The following is a 14654-nucleotide window of genomic DNA, read 5'->3' on the forward strand; positions in this document are numbered from 1 at the left end:
GAACACAGGCTTCAGCCATATGTGTCACAGAAATATCAGGAGGCCACACCTACCAGAGAGCAAGGGTGGGTAAAGGGGTGCAGCCCTTGCCAGTGGGAAGAGCAAAGGCTAGTGGACCAAAATGGACCTGGGCTTTAATGTTTCTCCTACAAATATGCAATTTCTAAAAATGAGTACAACAGAAGTGTATACATGCAAAATGAAAGATCACTTATACCAAATCTGGTACCTTTTACTCCTTAACCCTTACATTTATAAATTCTTCCGTGTGCAAACTTCTATAATAGGACACGACTATGTGGTTTTAGAATAAAAATCAAAGCAGTCTAGGGGCACCTGGGTGGCTCAGTCAGTTAAGCATCCGACTTTGGTTCAGGTCATGATCTCGTGGTTTGTGGGTTCGAGCCCCGCATTGGGCTCTGTGCTGACAGCTCAGAGCCTGGAGCCTGCTTCAGATTCTGTGTCTCCCTCTCTCTCTGCCCCTACCCTGCTCATGCTCTGTCTCTGTCTCTCAAAAATAAATAAATGTTAAAAAAAAAAAGGTAAAGCTGTCTAGGGCATTATATAAACTGGGAACTAGGCAACACTACTTTCCTCCAATTTATTTAGCCTCTCAAATCAATTTGGGGGAAAGTGTACTTGAGGAACAAAAAATAGTGTTGCTGCAAATACATCAGGCAACACATTCCCCCCAAAGGTCTATCACATTTCCAGATTACATAAAACTAAACAGAACATCACATAAAACTTATATGGCAAAATTCTTTCCAATCAAAAATCTTACGAATAGCTAGATGGGCAATGTGTAATATATAATTACGGTCTAGCTGGGTGAGCTTACAGTATCCATTTATGAATGAATGCATGAATGAATGAATGAATGAGATAGGGCTTAAAAGACCTCCCTGGAGATTTTTAATATTGTCGTTTTTCAGCAGTTAAGTTGATGTGGTTATATAATGAATGCTACCTAATGGTGGTATAAACTATTATGATTTAGTAGCATTATATTATCATACTTATCCAATTATCTTTGCCCTTCTCCACTCTTGTTTATGATAGTCAAGAGGCAAAAATAATTTATAGCTCAAAAACTATAACTAAGGTTATTAGTTTATTTGTGGAGTACAGATTCCTCTGTGGAAATGGGAGCCTCTCCATTATTTTCATCGCCTTCTTTATAATAAAAATAAAAAGGGATAAATTTTTTGTGGGCAATATATAAACATACAAGTTAACACACATCTCAACCCAAATACTTAAATTGTGTTGTCTTACGCTGCATTATTTAAGAAAACATAATGCAAACTCTGCTAACTAGGGATTTTTTTAGATGATGCAATTTAAAATATTTGTAATTTCTGGTGCCTGGGTGGCTCAGTTGGTTAAGCATCCGACTCTGGCTCAGGTCATGATCCCATGGTTCATGGGTTCAAGCCCCACATTGGGCTCTGTGCTGACAGCTCAGAGCCTGGAGCCTGCTTCAGATTCTGTGTCTCCTTCTCTCTCTGCCTCTCACCCACTCATGCTTTGCCCCCCCCCTTCTCTCTCATATAAACATTTTAAAAAATTTAAATAAAATATTCATAATTTCTAACAGATAGTGGGGGTTTGTTTGTTTGTTGTTTTTTTTTTTTAATTTTTTTTTCAACGTTTATTTATTTTGGGGACAGAGAGAGAGACAGACCATGAACGGGGGAGGGGCAGAGAGAGAGGGAGACACAGAATCGGAAACAGGCTCCAGGCTCTGAGCCATCAGCCCAGAGCCTGACGCTGGGCTCGAACTCCCGGACCGCGAGATGGTGACCTGGCTGAAGTCGGACGCTTAACCGACTGCGCCACCCAGGCGCCCCTGTTTGTTTGTTTTTTAAAGCACAAAACTCCTACGCTTAATGTCATGGAGACTTTTTTTTAAAGTTAACCCACATCAATATAACACCATATGTATTAACTTAAAGACCATTTCTCAGGAAGGTGGTAGTAATTTTCCTTTCTTACTGGCTTTTATTTGCATACATAAACAGTGAACATTACTTCTATTTTTGAAAGATTCTGTTGAGCATGAATAACACCATACTATCACAGTCTTCTCCATCTCTTTAAGTAAAACCTAGCAAAAGAGCACACTCTCATACCGCCTTCCAGAAATGAACATTGAATTCCTTTGTTAAGAAATGCTCTGTTTAATTAGTCTCTTACTTAAATGAAGAAAACCAAGGGAGAGAAAATACGAACATACAACAGCAAGGTCTGCAGGCCCTCTGGGTCCTGAATTTCTTGACAGAAGGACAGAATAACCAGGCAACGGGCAATAAAGATAGAGGCCTGGGCGCCAGCCTGGCCCACAGCCGCCTTGCCTTCTGTGTGGGCCAGAGTGAACTATTTCTCAGCTTTTCCACCAATGAAACAAGGATCACACTACCTACCCCTCCATACCCAAAACCCGAGTAATGGGAAAGGAATTTAATTAACTGTAATTGATTGCAAAGTACATCAAATTCCTGCAATGAAAAATCATATAAGTCCCAATTACCACTTAGAAGAACTTGTTAACCAATTAAGGTAGTTGTGTGTGTGTGTGTGTGTGCGTGTGTGTGTGTGTGTTTAATCAGTTCATGAAAGACGATTAAGGAATTGAATGCCACAAAAGTATTCTTTAACAAAGGTTTTGAAAATTTCAAAATGTCTCTGGAGCAAATTCCCTTCCAGAGTGGAAATCTAAAACATGCCAAGGACGGAGCCTGGAGTGTCTCTTGGGAAAGCTTGTGGAATTTCTGAGGTGATTCTTTGAGAAGTTACTGTGAAGTAGGGTCCTGGTCACTGCTAAGCTGGGGGAGCCACCAAGTACCTTCACCTTTCATGGTCTGACAAATATGAATTTGTGAATACATAACAGAAGAATAACAAGCAAGACCCCCAGCTCACAGGAAAGGTGAAATCAACACCAGTGTTTTGTGAATTTGATCACATACGATAAATAAATTAGGAACTACCCCTCACCTACACATGGTGGGGGGGGGGGAGGTAGGGAGAGGATAAATGTGAGGTGATGCCCAGCTGTGATCATAAGCTGCCACTCAGCAGCCGATGAGAGCCATTCTCCATGGAGTGACACATGTTCAGATAACGTCACCATCCCCTGGGACTCAGGAACAATGATCGCATGGTCTCAGATGCAAGAATGATACCACATTTATGAATTTAGATTAAAAAGCCCATCATTCCCTGATTTCATAGCTAGCGCCTTATGGTTTGCGTGTGTAGGAGTTTTCAATTTGGAAGGAAACTTACTTTAAAAATAAACCTTTTTCTCTTTTTACTTCAAACTTTCCTATTCATCTTTCTTTAATTAGTTTTTTTTCCCTACTAGCTGATTGTGTAAAATTACCAAATAAAATGTTACTTTCCTTAAGTATTTTTTTTAAAAAGGCCAATGAAGCAATCTGTTTGTAAGATGGCAAACTAACATTTATGGAAAGACTGTCAGCGTAGCATTGGAATTTTGATCTAAAAATATTGCCTTGGTTGTACTAACTTGAGTGGGAGGCAGCTGCTTTCTGATTAGCTATTAAGAGGTCCTATTTGATCATGAATAAAAAAAACCAAACCCAGCCCACATGCCCCACACATTCATTCATTGCCTGGGCTCCTGAAGCAGTTCAATTTCTAATGAATATTGAGAGCTCCAGTCCTTTATTTCCAACTACGGTATAGGAGTTTCTGTTGGGTATTTCACTCTCTTCAAACTTCATCTGCCCCAACCAAAGCCTCCTCATAAACTGGCCTGCTTTCTTTCCCATCCATTTCTTTGCTGCCTCCAAGGACATTATCCTATTCGAAGCCCCCTTGTCACTGGCCTTCTGCCTCTTCCCACTCCGATTCATTCTACACACCACCTGCTGCTGGACAATGCTTTCTAAAGCATTGCTTTCATCATCCTGGTCCCCTGGCTGGACTCTGATCAAAATCCCAGGTGTAGAAAGAGGCATCCTGCAGGGAGGAGTCACAACTGGGGAAATGGCCCTGGGGATTAACCCTAGATTCTTCAGGAATAAGACCAGCTGAATGAAGCACATCAGAGGAGGGGCAGATGTCTACAAACCTGCTTGCTAATAATCCCCCATCTGAGCCTGGAGCTGATGCCAGGACAACACTGACATCTTATCCTCAAGTGACAAGGAAATGCCTATGGAGGAGATAAAGCATGATTCTAAGACCCAGCCTCTGAAATCCTTTCCAACTACCTAAAATCTGACCAACCACATTCTTGGCATCACTCTATAGTCTCCTCAGTTTTCGCTTGGATTTACTTATCGTGTAGTATTGAGTTCCAGACCCAGACCTCCTTCAATCCACATAGAAAATGGATTTCGTAGGCTTGCAACCCTGTGTCCAGAAATTCAGTCTTTAGTTTAATGATACTTACACTAAGGTGTATGAAATGCAGATCTACTTATGGTAACAACCTTTCAATATTTTATCTCACTTTACTGAAGAGAACCTGTTTGTATTAATTTATAACATTTAATACTTGTGACTAATAAATCCACATTTCCAAACAAAATAAAATTCAGCAACTCTCCTCCTATTGCACAAAGGGGTTCTCCATATAACTGACTTAGTAATGGGTAAAGCTTCTGTATCTTTGCAGAATTATTTTCACACTACCTTTACAGATTACTGTGGGACATACACTTGAACCATCTTCCCAGTCACTGGAATAGATCCAAAGCGAAACATTTTATTGCAAGATTTTAAAGCAGCCCTGGCCAGGGGAGAAAATAATATCCATATAAAGCTAGCAAATACAGCAATAAAATAGCATATCTACAAGGAGAAAGGGAGCAGGAAAAGGAGGAGAGAGGAAAGTAAGGGAAGGTGGGAAAGACGTGAACAGCAGGAGGAACAGCTCTGGCTCAGAAGAAGGAAAAACTGCTCTCAAGGAGCTGAGTGTGAAGAACAGCACGGCACAGCCCAGCCCCTTGGGAACCTCATTCTCTCCCCATCACACTTTCTAAGCGGAGGGCTGGAGAGGCAAGCCTGTGCTCACTGGCTAGGCACCCTGCAAGACACAGCAATGAGTTTAATTCGGTCTTTCCATTCAAGTAACTGACGTGACAGACAAGCTGAACAATAAAGATAACAAGGCAGAATGTAAGTGTTTCTCACTAAGGAAGCTGAAGAGGTGGTTTATTGCTTCATTTAGAATTAGGGCATAGAGTCATCAGTTCTGTGTGTGGGGGGAGGGGAGAAGTTGGAAGGTTGGTGAGTAAAAATGCAAAGTCTTCATTAGTTTAAAAATTAAATTGTGTTCTAAAAATCCAGATTAAAAGAATATATACATACATAAAACTTGTAAGTTGAAATGAATGTATGTCAAAGCCAAATAATTAAATACAAACTCCCTTTACTTACATGCCAAGATCTGAGCTCATAGCTCTGGATAAATAACAAGCTATAGTTCATTGACCTGTTTGGGTATTAATGAGCTCTTCGAATTTTTTCAGCAATCACTTGGAAAATGGTAAGTAGAAAGTCGGTTCAACATTAACATTTCTCTGCTAGTGTAAGTCTACATTTAAGGCATAATTTTGCAAATTAAAATGTCAGGTGTATTTATTTTGAGATTATCTAGAGACATTCAATTTTGAATTTCTTGGACATTTAATATCCTTTTGTGTCCCCATATAAAACATTTATCTGTGTCAAAAAGCCCAAAGCCACTTGTAGATACACTTTTTCTTTTGCTGGCTATGTTAAGAATATCTACCTGTGGGAACTATAATAATTCCCAGCAATTTACTGTCTGGCCAAAAGTATCACATTTGCACATGATTTATTGATGAATAACTTGTGCAAGCTTAAGTAGCACTTCATCAATACATGTTTTCCTTAGCTGTTCTGGGACAGAAACAGTGCATCCCTTTCTGGCCTAATATTATATAGACTTATCCTAAATAGTTGAAAAACTCAAGATAGTTATTCAATAGTCAGGCTATTATGAGAAACTCTCATTGCCATGTTCACTGGGAGCTTATTATTAAGGATGTCATTCACTACCACACTCACTGTCTGCTCCATTAAGCCCTCAGAGAGAAAATTCTTTCTGCTCTTAGTACCAGGATCAGTTACACACATTGGCAACTGGGCCATTTTTACCTTATGATGGTAAGAGTATTTCCCTCACTGTATTAACTCACTGCATTTCCTCCCTTTTATTGGTTGCTAGAAAATGTGAAGCAAAAATTGAAGGGCCAGCTGTGCAAGTCAAGAAGATTCCATACCATATGTTGTCTACAGTAATAATATGTAATAGAAATCATTATTAATGCTAACAAGTATCGAGTACTTTCTGTTAAGCACTTTACATATGTTAGATTTCACTTAATATTCATAATAATACTAAAACATGAGAACATTTCTTTTGCCATCTTGACCGATGAGAAAACTGAAGTTTAGAGAGGTTAGCCAACTCCCTCAAGGCTACTGAGTTAGTAGAACACCGACTCCATTAAAGTCTTTCCAACATGGAAGACTGCTCTGTTAGTCTGCCTCCTGGTCCATCCATGCGTCTTCCCTGTTGAGTCTTTATTTCCTTTGACTAAGGAAATAAAGTTAATAGAAAAGAATTCTTTGGAAAAACACCAGGGCTCTTCCAATCTCCTTCCAAAAAGGTATGTCCAAGCCACAATGTCCAACTGGCTCAAGCTACTTAAGTGTGGGGTGGCAAAGTTCTCTGATGCCATTTTTCCCCCAGAGTGACATGTGCTTTATGAAGACAGGAGAGATCATGGGAAGATCCATGGTTCAGTAAAGGATCAGGAAGGTCTCCTGAGTCTGGACGTTGGTGCTATGTGTGCTCAGTGGGGCCACTGTGTTGACTGCATGGTTTGTGTACAAAGACACCTGCCAAGGGGTTGTGCACGACCATGGAGTTTGAACTCCAGCCTGTGCTCCAGATAGGGTTTCTAAATTCCCGACAGAGACATGAATATTCAAGATCAGAGAATAAGAAATCAGAATTCCCTCCCAATTCTGTGGAATTCTTAAAATAGTAAGTTATTCCATGTTTTTTCCCCAAATTTTACTTATATGTTTTTAGGTATTAATGACGACCATAATGGTGAAGAATTTCCATAATAATAAACAGTAAGTCACTTTTTGTGATAGAGATACTAAAATTTTCAGAGGTTTTTCTGTTAAAAAAAATACCCAAACCAGGGGTGCCTGGGTGGCTCAGTCAATTAAGCGTCGACTCTTGGTTTCAGTTCAGGTTCGATCTCACGGTTTGTGAGATTAAGCCCCACATTGGGCTCTGTGCTTGGGATTCTCTCTCTCCCTCTTTTGCTGCCCCTCCCCCCTCTCAAAAATTAACTAAATAAACATTAAAAAAAAAAGTACATCTATTGCAGTAACATGTAAAAATGATCTCCACCTGATAGCTGATAACACTAAAAGAGGGAGATATTACCACAAATAAATGCCAAATGGAAGTCATTTTAAATATTGAAAGATGATATAAAAATATTTACTATTTATAAGATATTATTCTTAAATTAAGTTTTAAAACAAAGCATTAACTGTCTATTCCAATAGTCTTGATTTTTGTTTCATGACAAATACACACAAAATTCTTCATTTTGCAATGCATTTTGCATTGACATTGGTCAAATGCATCTTGCATTTTGCATTGACATTGGTCAAATTGTTAGGAGGCCTTCAAAAGCATAGCCAAGGTGAGCATTAAGGTTTGCTTCACAGAAGCTCATATCCTTTTTTAATGATGAAAATTTCATCTGCTTGCCCAGATTCCAGTTTGGCCATTGAAATCTATGTTGCAATGGAGAATTAGAATACTTTTTCCCAATTTCCCAATTTCTTGACTAAGTTTTCTTGGGATTCAGGATTCAGGAAAACATAGAAATTTTTTTTCTGAGAAATGCAGGGAATTGCAGCTGGGGCCATGCTAAGAAAAGGGGCATATTTTTCTTGCAAAAAGAACTTTTTCAGCTACAATCTTGTGTCCATGCAGAAGACTTTTGTCGAATTCACAAAAATGTTCACATAAACTATCTTACCTGTCAGCTTGGAAGGACCTCAAAGGCACCAGGAAAGTATCCTTAAGTACTTTGGGAGTCACATACACACCTTTACATATGCAAAGCCACTGGCAAATGCCCTTGGTTCATCTGATCAAAGACCTAGGAAGCTAGAGGAAACTAAGACCTAAGTAAAAATGTTATTTTTACAAGTGCTTCTGAACTACAGCTTTAGACATGGCCTACCTAGACACTATCAATATCAACGATCTATTAACATTCATCTGGGTTTTGGCAAACCATTTGTCTTGCCCTGCCCCCATCCAAGTCTTAAATACATTATATAGACCATTATTATGTAACACGTTTTCACATATGTTGAGAGTAATGGAAATGGACCAATACATATTTTAAGCAACTACAATGTACCAAACACTATGCTGCATCTTTCAAATATGTATTTCCAATGCTAAAGTTATCTTACAGGACAGGTATTAATTTTATTCCATGGGTTAAGAAAAATAAGGCTCAAAACTATAACCAAAAGCCACACTGCTAAGTGACACGGCCTAAAATTTATTTGTAGTACAACTTCAAAACTCCATGCTCTTGCCACCACACCATACCACAAATTGTAAAAGGATGGCAAGTCAATACCTGCTGGTTACTGTGGCCCAGGGGAGAGGGCTGGTACCAGGCAGCCTGGCTGCTCCGTGAGAAGTAACCTTACTATCCTCAGGGTAGTAAGACCTTCCCCTGTGCACACTTAAATAATAACAGGGATTTTTACTACCCTTATTTGAAAGAAACATACAATAAATGTGGAAGCAGAATATACCTTTTTGGGAAAGGAATTAAAATAATCATTGTAAACACAATACAAAAGGTCTGTCTTACCTTTAAATATTTCACCAGCTTCTGAATTTGCCAATATTCTGATGGCAAATCTGCATTTGCTTCCTGACGATCAAGTGGTTCTTCATCTTCCTCACTCTCTGAGGAGCTCTCACTAACGATTTCCTCAATCTTCTCAGTACTCTTACTAAGAACAATAACAACCACCACATAACATAAATATGTTTATGCTACAACATGGAATTGGTTATAATCGTTACTATTTCAGCAATACGAACTTAAGCAACGAGTTCTAGAAGACCTAACACCTTCTCAGTTCTTGATCTTTGTTAAGATCTAAGTGAGGAGATGAATAATTGCGTGCTGTTTTAAGAAAATAGAAATGAACAGGGAATTAGTATATGTCCTATGGCTGTGCTGTACAAAAAGATAGCCACCAGTCATAGTATTTAAATAACTTGTGGTTATTTATATGTTTATATTTATTTAAATGTCTTTATTGAATTGAAATAGAATACAATTAAAAATTTAGTTCTTCAGGGGTGCCTGGGTGACTCAGTTGGTTAAGCGTCCTTCAGCTCAGGTCCATTATCTCATGGTTTGTGAGTTCCAGCCCCACATCAGGCTCAGTGCTGACTGCTCAGAGCCTGGAGCCTGCTTTGGATTCTGTCTCTCTCTCTCTCTCTCTCTCTCTCTGCCCCTCCCCGGCTCATGCTCTGTCTCTCTCTCTCTCAAAAAATAAACGTTAAAAAAAATTGAAAAAAAATTAGTTCTTCAGTTGTAGAAGCCACATTTCAAGCACTCAACAATCACACGTGGCTGGTGACTACTATACCAGGTAGCTCAGATATAAACCATTTCTATTATCATGGGAAGTTTAATCGGGCAGTGCTGCAAACGCCTCACAGGGACAGTGTCTCCCTTATGGAAGAAAGTACACTTTTTCCTCACTGCTCTAGAAGCTTCCAACTTAACATCAAGGTCATGGTCACCAGCTAGTTCACTCAAGCTTTCATGACCACATCTAATTCTCATTTTCTGTTTATCTCTATCCTCTCTTCCCTCCAACCCTCATGTGCTCTCTTCTATAAATGTCTTTTCTCACCTGTTTTGAAGCACAGTAGAAAGCACACTACTAGTAATTTCATAGTAGTAGTAACTTTCAAGTTTTATTAATTTTTAAGATTCTATAATTCTTTTAATTTCTCAAAGGTGTTGTGGTGCAGAGAGTTGTTCTCTGGGCCACAGTGGAATGAAATCCTGAACTGAAGCTTCTGTTCCAATTCAACAAGTCGCATGAGCTGAGTTTTAGTTTAATGTATTCTCTCGTCTAACAAATGTCCAGACACCTAGGTTGGTTACAGAGCAAAATATGGTAGACAAGGCTGACTTAAGAACCAAGGTAAATTTAACTCAAAGGTCCCAGACATAAACATATACTAAATAAACCTATATTCTTTCGGGAATCTCTAAATGTTTTAGCTTAACAAACTCCTGGAGTTAAGAGCAGGTGATTTACCCAATCACTCTCAAATCATGTCAAAAAAAAATCAATATCCCAAAGGAAAGTTGTTCTCTTTTTCCAGTGATGAATCCTTTGACATATAACTTTATATGGCTTTCCCCATTTTATGAGATTCCCTTCCTGTTCTGTCCTGTCCCACAGCAGCTGGGGTACATTTACATTCAGGAGGTAAAAAGAAGCAAACCTCAATGTTTCATTGAGCTATGAACTCGACCATAAGAAATACTTCTCTACCACATCATTGTACCCACTTAAACAAGAAGAGATAGAGAAGTTCTCATTTTTATCGCTGACTAATGGTTGTTGCTTGGATACACTACCCCTTTACCCTTATCTATTACTCTGGAGTTCTCGGACTCACTAAAATTTGATTTAAAATTGAAATGCTTTAGGGCAAACATCCATTTCAGTAAAGATGAAGTAGATATACCTTTCCTTATTCCTCCCACTAAGTACATAAAAATCCTGGATATCATATGTAAAACAAACCTGAGAGAACTCTGTTTGTAGAATGGAGAAGAATGGAGAATGGAGAAGAAAGACTATCTAGGGATCTGGAGACCTAAGAAGCAACACAGTGAGGAGTTCCTTGGATTTCTTTTTGTCTCACATATCCCAGACAGGGTACTAGAGAAGACAGTGGTGTGGAAATACCAGTGGGTACAGAGGAGAAAAGCACCTAAGGAGGGGGCGCCTGGGTGGCTCAGTTGGTTACGCATCCGACTTCAGCTCAGGTCATGACTTCACAACTCGTGGGTTCAAGCCCCGTGTCAGGCTCTGCTCTGACAGCTCAGAGCCTGGAGCCTGCTTTGGATTCTGTGTCTCCCTCTATCTCTGTCCATCACCTGCTCATTCTCTCTCTCTCTCTCTCTCTCTCTCTCTCTCTCTCAGAAATAAATTTAAAAACAAGCACCTAAGGAAAGCCTGCTCTTTCTCGTCAGAGGAACAGAAAAGGAATAGCTTAACACAACATAAAACTTTTAGGCAACAAATGATTTATTCTTGTCAACACCACAGAAAACACTGTGCCCTATCCCCACTTCTGCTAGCAATGGCCAAACCGAGAACTTTATCAGGCTACAGCAAAGCTCCCTAATCCCCATGCTGGGTGCTGTTAGAGAAGGCCTAAAAGGGAGTCAGGACTTCCACTGATCCCAAACCCCAATGTCAATGTAATAAAAGGCCCGTGCCTTTCACAGACAAGCTGGTATCCATAGAGGCCTAGGCAGAGCTTGAACTTCCACTACCACTCATAAATAATGAGGATCCCCTCACCTGCACCAACCCCCCCCCCCCACCAGGTGTCAAGTGAGGGCCCACTTGAACCCTGCAATTCCTTTTCTAATCTGAGGAGGCACCACACACCTTATCCCGCCAATGTGGTATCAGAGGCCTGCTAAAACATAAGATTTAAATAAGACCCGGAAGAATTAAGAAGAATTAATCCAACAATTAAGACTCAAAAAGTCTTAAAAATTATTACAGTTTAAAAATTACTCATTCTCTTACCATGCTTCAAAATGGAATAAATTAAAAAAGACTTTTATGAAACGGGGTGGGGGGGATTCAGAGAGAATGGAGGGAGAGAAAGAAAACCAAGAAAATAAAAATCAAAAAGAACAAACAGAAAAAAATATACATCATGACAAACTTAAGCCCTAACATAATAATGACATTAAAGGTAAATGATCTAAATATCCCTTAAAAGACAGAGTTTAACTTAATGGACAAAAAAGAAAAAAAAAAGGGAACCAACCAAATGCCATCTACAAGGAACTAATTTCAAATATAATGATATGTTATAGTTAGTTTGAAAGAAAAGGAAGAAAAATACACCATGCAAACAATCAAAAGAAAGCAGAAATGGCTATATAATATCAGATTAAGTAGACATCAAAAAAGGAAAACAAAACAAAACAAAACAAAACAGAGCAAAACCGACCAGGGACACAGAGGAAATTACATAAAGATGGAGTCATGGTAATCCTAAATATGTATTTCCAAGCAACAGAACTGCAAAATACATAAAGCAAAAACAGAACTAAAAGGAGAAACAGAAAAATTGCAATTATAGTTGGAGACTTCAATACTTCTCTCTCATCAATTTATGGAACTAGACTGAAAATAAGCTAGGATATAGAAGAAATCAACAACACCAAATAAACATTATTTATTCCACATTTATGGAACACTCCACCCAACAGCAGCAGGTTACACATTCTTTTAAGCACCCAAAGAACTTATACCAAGATAACTTGACCACCAGAACCTCAACAAATTTAAAAGCATTGAAATTATACAGAGTATGATCACTAACCACAGTGGAATCAAACTAAAACATCAGTAACAGAAACAGAACAGGAGAATCTCCCAAGTGCCTGGAAACAAAATAATGCTCTTGGCTCAAAGAAGAGAATCTCAAAGGAAATTACAACAAAACAAAACAAACAAACAAACAGAACACAAAAAAACACATTGAACTGAATGAAAATGAAAATACAACATATCAAAAACTTTTGTGCACAGCTCAGAGCTAAAGCAGTGCAGAAAGCACTGCTTTGTAGCGTTATAGCCCTATAAACTATATAGCACTCAATCCTTACATTAGTAAAGAGAAGTCTCAGTCAACAATATAAACTTGCATCAAAAGAAACTGGAGAAGGACCTGAGTGGTTCAGGTGGTTAAGTGTCCGACTCTTGGTTTGGGCTCAGGTCATCATCTCATGGTTCGTGAGTTCAAGTCCCATGTCGGGTTCTGCACTGACAGTGCGGAGCCTGCTCGGGATCTTCTCTCTCCCTCTCTCTCTCTGCTCCTCCCTCGTCAAGCCCCATCTTTCTTTCTCTCTCAAATAAATCAAACAAACAAACAAAGAGGGTGGTGGGAGAATAGCTCATGTTAATAGACACATACCGAACTGACTGCGCTCTTCCGGGTTTAACAGGTGGCCCTGACCTTTCAGATCTTCTTCTGTGTTTCTCCTCTTGGGGGTCTCTTAGTAAGCTTCTGTACCTAAAAACACATAAACTTTTCAAATTAATTTATGTGGATTAATTGGAAATTAAAAATAGAAATACATACAAATATTCCATCACTTTTATGCACCCAAGTGATGTTCTCCTAATACAGAAAACGGCTATGAGTTCCAGCCTCATCTGACACCTGAGATGTCCCTTCTGTCTCTCAGGCACAGCCATGTACTTTATGTAGTGGAGGAGCATGTGGTCCACTATGTCTTTCGTGAGGACCAGGTGCTAGGAACAGGCTGCCATCACTGTGGTGGCCCTGCCCTCTCTGCCTTCTATTAGCAGTGGCTACTGCCCTGGCTGAAAGCTGCCTCTTTTCTGATCTTCCACACCCAGCACTACAGCAGGGCCCATATCTGGTTTTCCAGGTATTCCCAGTTGAGCACAGTCCTTGGCACATAGTGAGTTTTCACTAAATTGTTGTTAGGTAATTTCCTGACTGAAAAACGTAAGCATGTGGGCAACGCAGTTTTTTAAAAATTCACCTTCCAGGTAACAGAGCAGCCCATGTATTTGTCATTTTCAGACTCAAAACAGTCACAAAGACCAAACACCTCACAATTGAGAATTAGAGGAGCAAGAGTGTCTCCTCTTTCCACAGGACTCCTTCCGTCTGCTCTTTGGGTTTGTAGGCAAAATGCAATCGCCCAGTGGTCCTCAGAATCCCTGCCCAATCAGGTGACATGAAACTTGTAAGCCTATTTGCTAATTTAAAAAGTGCTCTAGACACTTCTGACTGCTCTGATATTTACATAAGGCTGGTCCTTAATCTGTACTCTGGCACCTATTTATAGATGGCCCAAAATGGAACTAGTTTTGTATATTTCAGACATTCAACAAACCAGTGTCTACTTTACTTAGGCTTGTTAATATTTACTAGCCTTTCTATAATATTTACTTAAAGTTCTGTTAATGACAAGACATTATCTCTATCAAGATTTCCCTGATTTCCACATAATTTTAGTCATCCTAAATGCTCCTAGCACTTACTTAATCAGGTCCCTACAACTATGTTTACATTGCTCCTGAGATGTCTCCATGTGTTTTCTCATCTTTTTCATGCGCTATTTTCCCTGACTTACTGAGTGAATTGTGTTCTTCCCTTCCCTTCCCTTCCGGTGCCCACCTGTAAACCCTATTCACATCAAATCCTTCTACTTGGTATATGAAGAGGAGTAGGGAGGGATCCACTTGCATTACGGAGGGAATGT

At 39.4% G+C, this 14654-nt stretch overlaps 1 protein-coding gene across 3 annotated transcripts in view; it reads right to left on the reverse strand.

Moving 5' to 3' along the window:
* ODAD2 (outer dynein arm docking complex subunit 2) overlaps positions 1-14654 on the reverse strand; it is a 178349-nt gene that overhangs the window by 136245 nt on the left and 27450 nt on the right. For all 3 annotated transcript variants that reach the window (XM_043564861.1, XM_043564862.1, XM_043564863.1), the window contains 2 exons: positions 13331-13429; positions 8937-9081 (listed from right to left, as the gene is read on the reverse strand). In XM_043564861.1, the coding sequence (XP_043420796.1) occupies positions 8937-9081; positions 13331-13429 (244 nt within the window). The remainder of the gene's footprint in view (positions 1-8936; positions 9082-13330; positions 13430-14654) is intronic.

This window comes from Prionailurus bengalensis, chromosome B4 (genome assembly GCF_016509475.1).
Source record: "Prionailurus bengalensis isolate Pbe53 chromosome B4, Fcat_Pben_1.1_paternal_pri, whole genome shotgun sequence".
NCBI lineage: Eukaryota > Metazoa > Chordata > Mammalia > Carnivora > Felidae > Prionailurus > Prionailurus bengalensis.